At 34.5% G+C, this 16,495-nt stretch overlaps 1 protein-coding gene across 32 annotated transcripts in view; it reads right to left on the bottom strand.

Annotated features, from left to right (window-relative positions):
• Rims1 (regulating synaptic membrane exocytosis 1) overlaps positions 1-16,495 on the bottom strand; it is a 505,606-nt gene that overhangs the window by 133,476 nt on the left and 355,635 nt on the right. For 11 of the 32 annotated variants that reach the window (XM_070012125.1, XM_070012108.1, XM_070012109.1 and 8 more), the window contains 2 exons: positions 13,338-13,427; positions 6,437-6,520 (listed from right to left, as the gene is read on the bottom strand). The exons of 9 other annotated variants lie outside the window; for them this stretch is intronic. In XM_070012125.1, coding sequence (XP_069868226.1) covers positions 6,437-6,520; positions 13,338-13,427 — 174 coding nt within the window. Of the gene's footprint in view, positions 1-6,436; positions 6,521-13,337; positions 13,428-13,904; positions 14,019-14,305; positions 14,384-16,495 lie in introns of all 32 variants that reach the window. 12 more of the 32 variants (XR_011369887.1, XM_070012126.1, XM_070012110.1 and 9 more) reach the window with 3 other exon arrangements.

Raw genomic sequence — 16,495 nt, 5'->3', positions numbered from 1 at the left:
CCATATCAAGCATTGAAATAGAAACAGCAATAAGAGACCTCCCAGCTAAGAAAAGTCCAGGACCAGATGGTTTTACAGCGGAATTTTACAAGGCCTTCAAAGCAGAGCTCACACCAATACTCCTCCAACTCTTCAATGAAATTGAAAGAGAAAGCTCACTACCGAACACATTCTATGAAGCCATCATAACCCTCATCCCAAAACCAGGCAAGGACTCATCAAAGAAAGAGAACTATAGACCCATTTCTTTGTTGAACATTGATGCAAAACTTCTCAACAAAATTTTGGCCAATCGACTTCAACAATTCATCCAAAAAATCATACACCATGATCAAACAGGATTCATTTCAGGGATGCAAAGCTGGTTCAATATACGCAAATCAATTAATATTATTCATCACATCAACAGGAGCAAGAATAAGAACCACATGGTTATCTCAATAGATGCAGAAAAAGCATTTGACAAGATCCAACACCCCTTTATGATGAAGGTTCTGGAAAAATTAGGAATCCATGGAACATTCCTCAATACAATAAAGGCTGTATATGACAAACCTACAGCCAGCATTATACTCAATTGTGAAAAACTAAAGCCATTTCCTCTTAACTCAGGAACAAGACAAGGATGCCCACTCTCTCCACTTCTCCTCAATCTAGTATTAGAATGCCTAGCTACAGCAATAAGACAAGATGCAGACATAAAGGGGATCCAAATAGGGAAAGAAGAAATAAAACTCTCCCTCTTTGCAGATGACATGATCTTGTATTTAAAGAATCCCATGGACTCCACTCCCAAATTACTCAAGCTGATTCAAAACTTTGGCAAAGTAGCAGGTTATAAAATTAACCCCCAAAAATCAATGGCTTTTCTATATGCCAACAAGGAGAAAAGTGTGGCTGAAATTAGGAAAGCAACTCCATTTATAATAGCCCCACAAAAAATAAAATACCTAGGAATTAACTTAACCAAAGAAGTGAAGGACCTCTATGATGAAAACTTTAAAATCTTGAAAAAGGAAATCAACACAGAACTTAAAAAATGGCAAAACCTCCCATGCTCCTGGATTGGCAAGATTACCATCGTGAAAATGGCAATACTTCCCAAGGCTATCTACAAATTCAACGCGATACCTATCAAAATTCCACCCTCATTCTTCAAGGAAATAGACGAGGCAATCCAAAAATTCATATGGAACAATAAAAGACCCCGAATAGCAAAAACGCTCCTCAACGGAAAGAACACTGCTGGAGGAATATCAATACCAAATTTCAAACTCTACTATAAAGCCATAGTAATCAAAACAGCTTGGTATTGGCATAAGAACAGACCTCAGGACCAATGGAATAGAATTGAAAACCCAGAAATGAACCTACAGACCTATAGCCATCTAATCTTCGATAAGGAAGCTAAAACAATAGAATGGAAGAAAGACAGCCTCTTCAGTAAATGGTGCTGGCAAAATTGGTTAACTACATGTAGAAAACTAAAGCTAGATCCTTATATATCACCCTGCACCAGAATCAACTCCAAATGGATCAAAGACCTTGAACTCAAAGCAGACACTCTGAAAACATTACAGGATGGAATAGGAGAAACCCTAGGTCTCCTTGGCTCAGGCCGTAATTTTCTGAATAGAGACCCGGAAGCACAACAAATCAAAGAAAGGTTGGACAAATGGGATTGCATAAGATTGCAGAGCTTCTGCAGGGCAAAGGACATAGCCGGCAAGATCAATAGAAAGCCCACGGATTGGGAGAAGATCTTTATTAGCCATACAACGGACAAGGGTCTCATATCTAAAATATACTTGGAACTCAAAAAATTAAACCACCCAACAACAAATCCTCAAAGAAACAACTGCCCAATAAATAAGTGGGCGAAAGACTTAAAGAGAAGCCTCTCTGAAGAAGAAAGAAGGATGGCCAATAGACACATGAAGAAATGTTCAACATCCCTAGCCATAAAAGAAATGCAAATCAAAACAACATTGAGATATCACCTCACTCCAGTTAGAACAGCAAAAATCAAGAACTCTAACAACAACAGATGCTGGAGGGGATGTGGACAGAAAGGAACCTTACTTCATTGTTGGTGGGAATGTAAACTTGTTCAACCACTTTGGAAAGCAGTATGGAGGTTCCTCAAAAGACTTCACATAGATCTCCCCTATAACCCAGCAATCCCACTTTTGGGCATTTACCCAAATGTTTACAAACAAGACCACACTAAAGCTACCAGCACAACTATGTTTATTGCAGCATTATTTACCATAGCTAAGATATGGAACCAACCCAGATGCCCCTCAGTAGATGAATGGATCAAGAAAATGTGGTATATATACACAATGGAATTCTACGCCTTCATCAGAAAGAATGACATTTCCCCATTTGTTAGGAAATGGAAAGGTTTGGAAAAAATTATATTAAGTGAAGTAAGCCAGGCCCAAAGAAGCATAGGTCCCATGGTTTCCCTTATTTGCAATATATAGTATAGGTATGAGTCAAGCGGAAAAGGTCAGATAATGTGATGTTAGGAAAATGAACCCTTAAATATGTATTTTAATGTTTTCGCTTCTTTCATGCATGTGTTTCTAACGCATTTATAAGATTATTTCTTTGTTGCTTTGTATGTCCCTCCCCCACTGTGTAACCCCCGCTTTCACTATATTTGATGTCAGTATAACATGTGGAGGAGATGGGGACAAACAAGTCGTTTAAGGATTCAGGTGGACCTGTTGTAACAATGAGAAGTACAAAATGTCATGTCAAAACCAGCTTTACAATGTCGGTGTGGGGGGGGGGAGGGGGGTATAATTGGGTGGGGGGAGGGGGGAGGCGGGGAAGGGAGGTGAAGGGTAAACAAAGGAGGAGACTGCAATGCTTGGTAAGAAATGTATGCATTATCCTGCCCATGTAATTGTAGCCCCTCTGTACAGTATGTTCTCAAATAAAATAAAATTAAATTAAAAAAAAAAAAAACTACACCCTCAGATCTCAGCCTTCTGAATAACAAATATTATAGGCACAAGCCACCAGCATCTGACCAATTAGTGAATTTTTATTATTGTTTAAAAATAATTTCCAAAAAATTATTCTTGTATACAAACCTATGTAATTTGATACTTTGTAAAACAATAAAATCGATATTGTCAAGAATGCTAATGACAAGCCAGGCTAAAGTGGCTTAAACCTGTAATCCTAATCCTAGTGAATCAGGAGGCTGAGATCTGTGGATTGTAGTTCAAAGCCAGCCCAGGCAGCAAACCTGTGAGACCTATCTCCAAATAACTACCAATAAAGGTGGAAGTAGAACTGTGGCTCAAGTGTAGAGCTCTAGCCTTGACCAATAAAAGCTGGACAGGGGCTAGGAAGGTGGCTCAGTGGTAGAGTGCTTGCCTTGCATGCATGAGGCCCTAGGTTCGATTCCTTGGCGCCACATAAGCAGAAAAAGCCAGAAGTGCTGCTGTGTCTCAAGTGGTAGATTGCTAGCCTTGAGCTGAAGAGCTGAGGGACAGCATGCAGGCCCAGAGTTCAGGCCCCCCACAACCAGCAAAAAAATAAAAAATAAAAAAAGAGAAACACTCAGGGACAGCACTCAGGCCCCAAGTTCAAGCCACAGGACCCCCACTACCCTACACACACACACACACACACACACACACACACACACACACACACACACACACACACACACACACACACACACACACACACACACACACACACACAAAATCACAAATATAACCACACTGCGTTTTTCTCACTGCCAGTGTCCAGGGACAAAGGGAGCCCCTGTTCCCAAGTCCTAATAAATATTCACTCTACCCATCCTGATGGTATTTCACTTAGAATAGTAGGGATTTCTGAGTGAGAAGTAGAGCTAGTAACAGGTACAGTGCTTGTGTTTGCTATGCTTTGTCAAGTGAGTGACATGGCTACTTCCAAATTCACCATTAGTTAATAATTTCTCATTTTGATGGCATCTTTTATTCTTGCTGATGAATGAAAGCTGATTGGCTATTATTTCCTATTCTCTACAACAATAAAATTGTAGTTTTAAGCTATTTAAGATTTATTATTTTCTGGTTTAATATAGGATTTATTTATAAATAAGTCATTATAAAAACTATATACAAAATTTTGTATTTAGTAAATACATGAAATATATATTATGCTGATTATTACCTACCACATAAATCACCTAGAATACATATGTGCATATTAGAATGTATTTCTAGTTAATAATCAGCATAGAACTTATTAATAATATATATTTATAATTAACAATATAATTAATTCATATACCATATATCATCAGGTGAAGCTAATGACATCTTATGTATACTAAGAATTGAAACTATTATCAATTTCTATATTGTTCAATGAAAGCTCAGATAAACTTGTGTTTATATTCATTACAAAGACTATTTTATTTAATTGTGTAATACTTGTTTTGTTTCAGAATAAATTCAAAACTTCTCAGAATTACCTTTCCAAAAAGAACTTCTAAGTTCCTTCATCATCAAGACCTTGTTATACTAAATCAGAATTTTAATTAGCCATTGTTCACTGTACACAGTAGGGACACAATAGATCCTTACTGTAAACATTAGTAGCAACGCAGACTTTAAGTTATTATTTAACTTCCACAGTGATGTTCTATTCTTATTTGAAATGACTTTATCCCTGTTAATAAATTTTAGACTGGAGATTTCACTAATTCTTCTAATCCTAGAAATCTTACACTATTATTCATTTTGTAGCAGAAGGAATTAAGGAATGTTGAATTCCAAATGCACGTTATGTTAAATGATTAATATGAATTAAAATACACTCAAAATCTTGAAGTTTGTTGTCTTTCCCAACATTGGTAAATGACATTAATTTTTCTTAATTATGAAGTCTAGTATTTCTATCAAGTAGAAATTCTGGAGATATTCTAATTATGTACACAGAGAAAATAAATTATATCACTCTTTACCAGGCTACAACTACTGTCGAGAACAAAGAGCTGGCCAAGTACTGGTGTCTCATGCCTATATTCCTAGCTACTCAGAAGACTAAGATCTGAGGATCAAGGTTCAAAGCTAGCCTGAGTAGGAAAGACTGTGAAACTTTTAGTTCCAATTAACCACCAAAAAAAAAAAAAAGCAAAACAGGAGCGGAATTATGGCTCAAGTGGTCAAGTGCTAGTCTTGAGCAAATAAACTCAGGAACAGTGCATAGGCCCTGTTCAGGACTGGTGCAAAGGAAACAAGCAAAAAAAGAGCCTTCATGATTATCCAAGGAGTTATCAGGTATCTGGTTGTTCTCTTTCTTACCAGCCTCTGATAGAATGTGTGTGTGTGTGTGTGTGTGTGTGTGTGTGTGTGTGTGTGTGTGTGTGTGTGTGTGTGTGTGTGTGTATGTGTGTGTGTGTGTGTGTGTGTGTTGTGTGTGTGTGTGTGTACTAGAATTTGAACTCAGGCCTTTGCTCTCTCACTTGGCTTTTATGCTCAAAGCTGATGCTCTACCACTTGAGCCACGCTTACACTTCTGGCTTTTTGCTGATTTATTGGAGATAGGAATCTCTCAGATCTGTCTGTCCATGCTGGCTTGGGACTACAATCCTCAGATCTCAGTCTCTGGAGTAGCTAAGATTACAGGTGTAAGCCACCAACAACCACTGTTTGATGGAATTTCTGCTGACGAAAAGGATCTCTGATGCCCCAAACTTTTTGTTACCACACAGAAAAAATACTGTAAGTACTATGTATGAAAAAACAATAAAATGGGAGAATTAAATGACTGAAAACTAAGAATATTATAGCCCTGGAGCATCGATGTTGTGACACTTCTTAGAGCTTGTATAAAGTATATTCAAAGCACTGACTGTTCTCAACCTACCTTGCAGAATGTCCCTAGATGACAACATTTGGTTTAAAAACACAATATACATAAAGTATATGAGAATCAAGTGCTCTTCATTAATACCATTTTTAACCCCAAAGCCTAAATGGTATCTTGAAAACAGACTCACACAGCAGCAAAGGTAACTGAGATTAAGCTCTCAGATGTAATCAGTCTGCTCTGGCAGACTTTAATACACTTTAAAGCACCTGAGAATTTTCGTGTAATCTAATATAATCAAGAATCTATGGATAAATACCTATGGATAAATAAATAAATTCAAAACACTGTAATGAATGCTTCCGAGAAGAGAACTTTTCACTGATCTTGACTTTATTGATGTTAAATGACACCACTTCCTATGCTGCTCGTCTTTTAGTAAATATTCTGAGGTGCTTTAACAGATGTGGAATTACTGGTAGAGTTCCATATTTCACTGTTGTTTCTGGAAGAAAGCATGTCTTAACCATAGTTCCTTTCAAACATCCTTTACTTGGTGTCCTATGAGCCTCTAGAAGCCACTTGTCCATAAGGAGGTGACTAGTACCTGTCATTCTCCGGAGATGCGTGCTGGATTTGAATCCTGGGGCTAGGAGGTCGTCTCCTATCTAGGGAGGGGGACCATCTACCCCTGTTTGCCCAGTGAACAAGACAGGAAAAAACAGGACATTTAGTAACTTCTAAAATAAAATACATGGAACAATAGGACTGGAATTAGGCCCCTGAAAGGCAAAGTGTTCAATTTTGCTCTACAATTTCATCTTTTACTTTCACAAATTTAGAAACACAATTATAATATGCAGGAAATTTAGGCTTAGAACCTTACAAATGGATAGAGAAAATATGTGTGAAGATGAGTGGAATCTATGAAATGTAACAGGTTTTTTTAAAGATGCTCATTTATACATGTCTATACAAATATAAATGTGAATGTAACTAATATTAATCCTTAAAAAATTCACTTCTTGTTTGGTGCCTGTATTGAGGCTTGAACTCAGGGCCTTGTGTTTTTCCTTGGCTTTTTTCTGTTCAAGGTTGGTTATCTACTACTTGAGCAGCTCAAGCTGTATGTAGCTCCACTTACAGCTTTGCTGGTCAGAAGAAGAGTCTGCCTTTTCTTCCCAGGATGGCTTTGAAGCACTATCTTCAGATCTCAACCTCCTGACTTGCTAGGATTACAGGTGTGAGCCATCACAAGAGAAATTTCACTTTTATTCGAACACAACCACTCTAATAAACCTCTAATGTGTACTTGATGCAGGTTCTGAAATTATTGGTGTCAAGAAGAGGGGTATACATTTAATAATAAGGAAGATAGAGCTAGAGAATATAGAAAGGTTCTTGATAATATGAAGAACTAATTTCTACCTAAAAATACCAGTGTAGTCTTAACAACTTTCATACCATTTTTGGTTTGGGTACTGTTTTGTTTTGTTTTGCTTGTGGTAGAAACCTTCATTACAAAATGTTCACTAATGACTTAAAATTAAGAATATAGACAGATACAGGAAATTAGCATGAAATGTTAAATGTTCTGTTAATCTTCATTTACTTAAGTGTCTGCCAGTTGCTTTAACAGCTGTTTCTTATTTTAACATTCACAATTATATTCTGTGTGTGTGTGTGTGTGTGTGTGTGTGTGTGTGTGTGTGTGTGTGTGTGTGTGTGTGTGTGTGTGTGTGTGTGTGTGTGTGTGTGTTAACTGGAAGACAGTTTGAAACAGTGCTTTCTTCTATTAAAATATCTTGAGATTCAGCCTGTGGAGATCCAAAAATTAAAGTTTTAAAAAAAAAATAAAACCTAGTTGAAACAGAAGAAAATGGGATTGAACAGGGTGGGATTAGAAACGTGTATGTATATGATACAAATAAATATTTAGCAGGATAATTTCTCTGGTTGGTGTCTTTCTCATATGCAACAAAGGGATAATTGAGGCATAAAATTTTATAATTAACAAAGAAACTATAGTCTGGACATAGTACCTTGTCCTTTCATGCCTTGTTGGTCTTATTGGACCACCTAAAGGAAAGCAGGACTTGTCTAGATGTGACAGAGTATTTGGAAAAATTAGGAACATTCATTTAATCACACAGAGAAGGACAAAGAACAAAATAGGGCAGGGCTTCAAAGAAGTCATGAAGTAAGTAAAAGAACAAGCAATAATAGAATTTGAGCCAAAAAAAAAAAAGAAAAAGATGTGGCAAGTACTTGCAAGCATGTTAGATGTGTACTAAATTTGAAACATTTTCCAAATAAATAGAAATTTTTTTTAAATTTTTTGAAGTCATTTAAATTATTGGCCAATCTAATGTAAATCCTTAAAAATGTTTCAAGTTACTGGCTTGGTTCCATAGATAAAATAAAACATTTCTATGATAACAAAATATAATTACAAAACCCAACTGGTATGTATTTTTAGTTATGTAAAAACTTTTGATGCTACTTGAAAACACAGAAATAGAATTAATTTTTTTAGTGAAGTAATGACTTCAACTTTAAAAGATTATGAGTAACTTTGCTTCCTGAAGCAAAACTCCAGTCCTTGTGTTTATTTTAACAAAAAAGTAAAGATAAAAGTAAACAAAACACTGTAATTATGAGACATACGGTGAAATTTATGAAGGGGAAAGGTGTACAAATTGAGAAATAAGCAACTGTGAAGGCAAGCTATTAAAAAAAGGTAATTACTGAACAAATATTTAGCATACTAACATCTATATACTCAGTCCTTCTGAATATGCTGATATTCAGTATTCATATGAAAATACATTCTTTACACAATATTCTAGCTAAGTTGAAAACAGGATAAATTTATAAGCATGTTTTTGTTCTAAAAATAAACATGTCATTTTTTCTTCTTTCCATTTCTTTTTTATTTCAAAATATTATTTTATATAATCATATGCACATAGCTATAGAACCTTTGTAATCCACTCCTATGAATAACCTCATCTGTTCTCATTGTCTGAATGTCTAGTGACCTGTATATGTCAATTTTTAACTCACAGATTTGTAAGTTTCAGATTCAAAAGCATAGTCTTTGTGCTTTTATATTGGGATGTAAGTAATGGGATCACATAAAGGGCTCTAAATTGAGATCTTTATCCCTTTCTCTCTGTCTATTTATTTACTTTCATTTATTTTTTGTTTGTATTGGTACTAGGGCTTGAAGTCATGGTCTTGGTTTTATTCTTTAGCTTTTTGTTCTAAAAGATAGTACCCTATCGCTTGAGCCACTGCTCTACTTCCAACTTTTTTGTGATGAATTGGAGACAAGAGTCTGAAGGATTTTTTGGCTGAAGTGACTTTGAACCTCCATCCTCAAATCTCAGCTCTCTTGAGTAGCAAGGTTTACAGGCAGGAGCCACCAGCACCTCCACTTACTAAGAAATATGCAAAGGTTCAACTTCTACTTCTAGTCTCATTTCCTAAATTAATAATCACGATATGCTAGAGACTTCAATCAGTACACTGAACTACACTAGTCTTTTGATTTCTTTTCCATACCAGCATATTTATATAATTTGTACTACTTACAAATTAAGTTACTAAGTTAGTATTTTAATGCTAACTATTTAAAAATAATTAATACAGAAACTCTGTTTGTTGAAAGGGATTTTGTGAATGTTTGTGTGTGTGCTGATCCTATTGCTTAAACACAAGGCCTGAGTGCTATCCCTGAGCTGTTTTGCTCAAGTTTAGTGCTCTACAACTTGAACCATATGTCAGTTTCTCTTTTCTAGTGGTTAACTGGCAATAAGGCTTTGAACTGCTGCCATTAGATCTCCACCTCCTGAGCAGCTAGGATTACAGGCATGAGCCTCCAGTGCTAGGCTGAATAGATTTTTTTTAAACATACTAAAATGCATATTAAGCACAGAAGACTATGGGCTTAGTAGTGCTAGGAAAAATACAATGAAGAATTTTAAAAAACTAACAGTTATGATAAGTGCGCACTGAAGAGATACGAAAGAATTAGAATTCACAAGCCATTGTATGGATTAAAGATTGTTAAATGGTGCTTCTTCTCTAGCACTGATAAATCTTTTTATTAGCACTGATAAATCTTTTTTTGGAGGGTCTTTTATCTTTTTTTATTGTGAAAATACTGTACAGAGGGGTTACAATTACATGGGCAAGATAATGAGTACATTGCTTATCAAGCATTGTAGCCTCCTCCGATAAATCTTAAAGTGAATTTGTGTGCTTAAATATATAATGAATTAATGCAAGAACGTATCAATATCAGTTGTGGTACATATCTCTTGGTAGCACATGGCAAAGTAGCTTAATTATTTGTAAAAGCAACTGCACAGATATAAATAGCATGAGTCAAAAATAAATTAAATACTTTATCAGACACCAAACCAAATGAGATTATGGATTATACAACACACATTTTATTTTGTATTCCCTTATTCATATTAGACCTTCAAAAACATGTCCCTCCAATATATTTTAAATAATATTTCACTTAAGACAGATACTTATGCTCTGAAATAAGGTTTATGATATGTATTTAATTTCAATTTATAGTTCTTCAATTATAGATAGAAACTTCCTTTCTGTTTCCACGTGGAAGGAGATTCAGGGCACAAGGTAAATTACCTAAGAGATAATCTCTTATAAACAAATCCCAAATTTCTTGATATAAAGAGTGACTAAATGGGAGTCAATTACTGAATTATGATCATTCATAAGTAAGCAAATTTTCTATTCATGTAATCTCAGAAAATAAAAAAGTTTGTATACTGAAATAAAACTTCAAGAGTTAATAAAAACTCAAAACCACTCTGTTAATCTGGGATGGAACATCTAATAAAGTAGATAAGGTACACTCAGGGTACACTCTAGCTTCTTTGGGGAAATGAATAAATTTTTAATTCTTGTCAAGTTTTTGAATCATCAGTGAAGTCAGTCTGAGACTGTCTTGACAGCTTCCTCTTTGTGTTAATACAAAACAATTTGCTGTAAATGCTGTTTAGGATAGCTTAACAAATATTAGGAAAATGAGTCAGAATCATCAAATCATTGACTCTTCACACAGGATTTCATGAAGCTCCAGAAATAATGTTGTCTGAAAAACACAAATTATACCTATAATCCCAGCCAATTAGCAGAGAGGGGATGCCTGCTGGAAAATAACCAGGAATATGTTTCCTCAAAATTAAGCTCGGCATCAAGTCATATGCCTGTAATCCCAATGTATCTCTGGAGACAAAGGTAGGAGGATCACAGTCCAAGATCAGCCCAAGGGAAAACTCAAGATCCTATTTGAAAAATATTCAAAGTATTGGAGACATTGCTTAAGTGGTACAGAATGCACCTACCCAAGGACAAGGTCCTAAATTCAAAGCCCCAGTACTCAATATAATTTTAAACGATATTTTGTAAGAGTTCTTCGCCATTTTATTTACTATAAATATATTAGAAATTAGAGCAACCAGCCTATGACTGACCACAGAAATGAACCCCAACCTCTCGCTTCCTTCCCCCTACATTTCTTGACCAAAGAACTTTCCAAAGATCCCAGACACCATTTTCTCTACCCTTATTCATTCATTCTCAGCTTCTTTTATGCATGTGTTAGAAAGGGATTTTATAGTCCCCATCTTCAAAACCATGTAAATATTGACCTGTAGCCTATTTTATGAAAACATATCTCACTTTATTTTCTTATTATCTATAAAGTGTTCTCAATAAATTTAGGATCCTTGATTTTTTTATAGAAAACATAGTTTTATTCACTGCATACAGTGAATAAAGTTTTCCATTCATTTTTCTTCCTATAGTATTGGTATATTTGCTCACTTGAACTGGACAGTCACATGTACACTAATTATGGCTAGCTTTCTTGTCTATAGGCTGACATGATTTAATGGTGTAATTTGAGATGTTTACAGAATTGTGAACTCTGGCTATAAAGAAGCATGCTAAAGAGGCTGCACCATTAGAACACTTGTGCCACCCAGCAGTAACAAGAATGGCTAGTTCCAGGTAGAAAGAGCAAAAAAGTTATACAAAGGAGGTATGACTCAGGAGGCATAAAGGAATGCAAGTTATCTTGCTACTAGTTTTTTTTTAATAATAGTGACACAGTAAAGTTTTAACACACTTGTTTATAAGGATTAAAACTCTCAAAATTTAGAGCTCCAATGACAAAGTTCTGGTGTAGCATGCCTTAAGCCATAGTTCAATTCCTTGTTCCACAAAAAAAAAATCACCCTAGACAATTGGAAAATACATGTGTAGCTTGAATTATTTTTCTTTTCAATTCTTTTCTTTTACTTTCTTTCATCTTCTTTCCTTTCATCCCTTCCTTACTTCCTTTTTCTCTTTCCTCCTTTCGTTCTTCTTTTCTTTCTGTGTATGTTGTTACTCAGGGCCTCCTTGCTTTCCCTTGGCTTTTTTGCTCAAGCTAGTGCTCTATCACTTGATCTCTGCCACTTGCTTTTTGCAAGAACAATCTCCAAATTACTGGTTAATTGCAAGAAAAATCTCCAAATTACTGGTTAATTGGAACTAAATTTCTCACAAACTTTTCTGCTCTGGCTAGCTTTGGACTATGATCCTCAGATCACAGCCTCATGAGTAGTTAGGATTACAGGTGTGACAATTCGTACAGCAGCAGATTGCAGCTTCCCCTGAATGACTGAATGACTTCTCACTTATAAAAAGGAATGGTAATTATAAACAAAACTCTCAGTAATAACTGAATTTACTGAATCAGAAAGTTCAGACACAATGTAAAGTTTAAATGCTTACAATTTGAAAACAGTGTAAACCTTTACCAAATAATCCTTATGAATTAAAGTCAGATTAACCAATCAGACATTTATAGTTTTTCCACTAAAATTATGTGGGTATATATTTTATGTATTCATTCTTGTAAGCCACAGGAAATCTCTGCTTATCACATAATTTTTGCCAAAATGAATTTAACACAGAACATCTATACCAAAGAGATGAATTAAAAAGTGGCTACAGATATCTAAGGGAAACATATGGTCTAAGTGAAATTCCTATTATTGGTTTATGCATGATTATAGTCAAGTGTATAAATACTATTTATCAGTACTACTAACAGGAAGGTTATCCTTTCCTGGAGGTAATTCACTGGACTTTACAATATTATCAGCATACTGAAGGTCCCCTGAGTAGTACATAAATAAAAGGACTGAACAGCAACAGAAGAGGGAAAGCAGCAGCTAGAAGCAACCACAAATTACATCAAACAATTTGCAACATTCGTAGAGCTATGTGCATGTGCACTCTGGACGTATCCCATGCACATATCTCAAACGCACATGTATATCAAGGCAGAGAAAATGTAGACAATTAGCCAAGTGAACATGAATGAATAAACCTGCAAGACACACATGAAACAAAATGATCAAAAAAATCACCAATACAAGTGATAAGAAATTAAGAAAGTCTTTATTTGATACCTTTCTCGTTCTGGTGAATGCAAACTAGTATCTGGTCTCAAGCAGTTAGTACTAGCACTCCTAGCCCTGTCAAGCGAGGGCTGTAGTTCACTAGTGCCAGTGCATTGCATCCAGTGGTAGAAAGAAAGACAAAGAAAACAAAGAAAGGAAGACCATGTTAGAGAGTAAAGCATAAAATAATGATCTTTTTACATAAAAGGTAGAATCACTGTGATTCAGTTCATAAGAATATGAGAGAGTTGACAGGATGACAAGTGTAAAATTTTGTTTAGAAGATGGAGCTAAACAAATATTATGCTTATATTGCTTTGCATAATTTCTTTCAAAGGATTTCAGACTGAAATATGACACTTAAGTCACATTCTACTTATGGGAAAAACAAACAAACAACAAAAAAACTAGATACAGCAAGAAGTAAAACAAAAAGCCTAAGAATTTATTACCACGAACGATGCTACACCAAAACAAAATGAAGGACATCAGAGATGAAATAATTTTACAGCTCAACTATTTTGGTTCACAACACCAGACAAGGGAGGAGGAAGATAACACTTCCAGTGTTCTTACCTAACCAGTATTTCATCAGTAAATCTCAATTTTCTTGAATTAAAGTATTCATGATGAAAGGGAATGTCCTGTCTAGTCACTGATTTGGTCTTAGCATGTGCAGGCAGAATTGAGCTTCACAAATTAAAACCATACACAAATAAAATAAAATTAATTTCCATAATTAAAATCAACAAGTACAACAACAAATAAAGGACAGACAACTGGAACTGAGACATTGTAGTGAGATTTGCTTTAGAGAATTAGTTCTACAATTATCAAGTTTTACAACAAAGACAAGATTTGGGTAATGTTAATTTAATGTTTATCTGTGTAATTAATTTCTAAAGAAAATTCTTCCAATTTTTGTTAGGCAGGGGATTAGGGATTAGTTTACAATGGGCTCACAGTGTGGCTCTTACCTGTAGACATTCCAGTGAGAGCCGTTCTGTAATAAAGGCATCTTGGGTGGTAATGATTTATAGTGTTTAACAAGATGTCTGGAACGTGGCAATACAAACACGCAGGAAACAGAAAAATACACATGAAGCAAATTTCACTAGGATAGTAAAAATCTAAGAAACCTACAAAGCTAGGTGGATGGATCTTTGAAGAGCCCAAATAATTGAAGGCAGGATTAGAATTAATAAAATATAAAATATGAAATCATAGACATCTAATTTCATACTGCTCAATAATTACCTTAATTAGAAAAAATACTTGGTAACCAGATTCTGTGAATTATTAAAATGTTAAAATTTAATGCTTAAGTCTCTGGCTTTATAACTTCTTTTATAGAACCAAACAACCTACAGATAAATACAAATTAGCAGTTTGGGTAATTCTGAGAGGTAAAATAGGACTGAATGAATGTTGAAAATCCAAAGAATTGATGAGTTTGGTCATGGTACTGAAAGAACAAAAGGACCCTCAAAGTGATGGCTTAAAGCAAGTTCTTTTTATTTCTCAGCTTGGGGATCCACATCAATCATGGGTAAAATTTATCATCACAAACAGTAAAACCAGGTACAGTTAGTTAATTTCTTGCTAGTTTAATAAAGTTCTACAAACTACCAATTATGAAAATCTATCATCTATTTTAGTTTACACTGAAGTATAGAAAGTAGGGAAGAGAACCTGCATTTATCAAGGATGTGCAGAGTATTAAACACTCTACAAATTTGATCACATTTATGCTAATGGTCAAATCAAAGGAAATACCTTAAAGCAAGAATATAAAAATGTACTAGAGTCCCATTGGAAGCACTTGTTGAGGAAAACATTTTTAATGAAAGGATTCAGATTGTTTTACAGAAACTTCTTTGCAATCTCTACCCTTAGGCAAACACTTTTAGTAATAAGTTGCTATAAAATTTCCTAAGAAATATCCTCAAAAATTATTTTTCAGGAATACTTTAACAGAGATCAAATGAAATGGGAAATGGATGGGGAAAGTATAGTCTGAGTGTCTAAACTTGTATAAATATTCAAGTGAAGCACAGTGACTATGAACTGGAAAACCAGGTCAAGACTCTGTTTTACAGCTATAAAATGGCAGATATAACCACTTAATTAGTACTATGTGGATTAGATGAGATAATATGGAGAACATATCCACAACAAAGAGAGCTACAGTATCTTTGGAATGTTACCACTTTCTGAGAAATATTTTATGAAAAATGTATGTCATGATGATCAATTTGGTCTAAGTGGATTAAATAATACAAAATCAGTTTCTTTAGTACTTTAGATTTCTTCAATACTCATAGCAGGGAAGACTTTAGTTTGTAAAATTTCCAAGCTACTTAACTCAAAATTAGTTTTGGTGATAGAACCTCTCATAGAACCAACTATTACAGTTTTGGAAAAATTAGTTATTTGAAAACTATTAAGTAGATTTGATCTTGAATCTTTATTGTGATGTAAGCAAATTAAACTTTCTGAGAATTGTTTTCCTCATATATAAAATGAAAAAGTAATATTCATAACACAGTATTCTGAGAAAACCAAGATAAGGTTCACTAAATACTAATACTGTACTCAATAACATACAGATTTATTGAAGGTAGTAAATCCTCAGATTTTAATTTTTTAATTATTTATACTTAAAAATAGAGTAAACATGATAATGATAAAATTTTAAAGCATTGGAGAATATTTAACCTTAAAAGCTATATTGATAATAACTTTCCATAATTTATAAGAAAACAAGCTAATTATTTACATATCTATATATACATATATGATTATTTATGCTTGTATATTTTATTATACAAATACTGATGAAAACTTTTTATAAATGCATTAGTACAGATACAGAAAACATTGTATAAAAATACATATATTTGAATTTATGTTTTCTGTCCTTACAGAAAATAAAATGAATGAGAAGTATTTGAAAATTGAGGACTAAAAGGGCAATTGTTACAATTATGGGTAGTTGTACTAAAAATGCATTTGGCAGTCAAAAACAAGTGGGACAATTACTGTTATTAAAAATATCAGGAAGGAAGTGGTAAAAGAAAACACTAAAAGATACATATGACTCTACCCCTCTAACTAAGTTGATGTTGTTGTTGTACAATCAGCTTCAGGGATTGATCTGTCTCTGC

Source organism: Dipodomys merriami, unplaced genomic scaffold (assembly GCF_024711535.1).
Source record: "Dipodomys merriami isolate MVZ:Mamm:240054 unplaced genomic scaffold, mDipMer1.0.p SCAF_89, whole genome shotgun sequence".
Lineage (NCBI taxonomy): Eukaryota > Metazoa > Chordata > Mammalia > Rodentia > Heteromyidae > Dipodomys > Dipodomys merriami.
The sequence above is the reverse complement of the archived record's forward strand: the minus strand, read 5'-3'. Positions and strand labels throughout refer to the sequence as shown.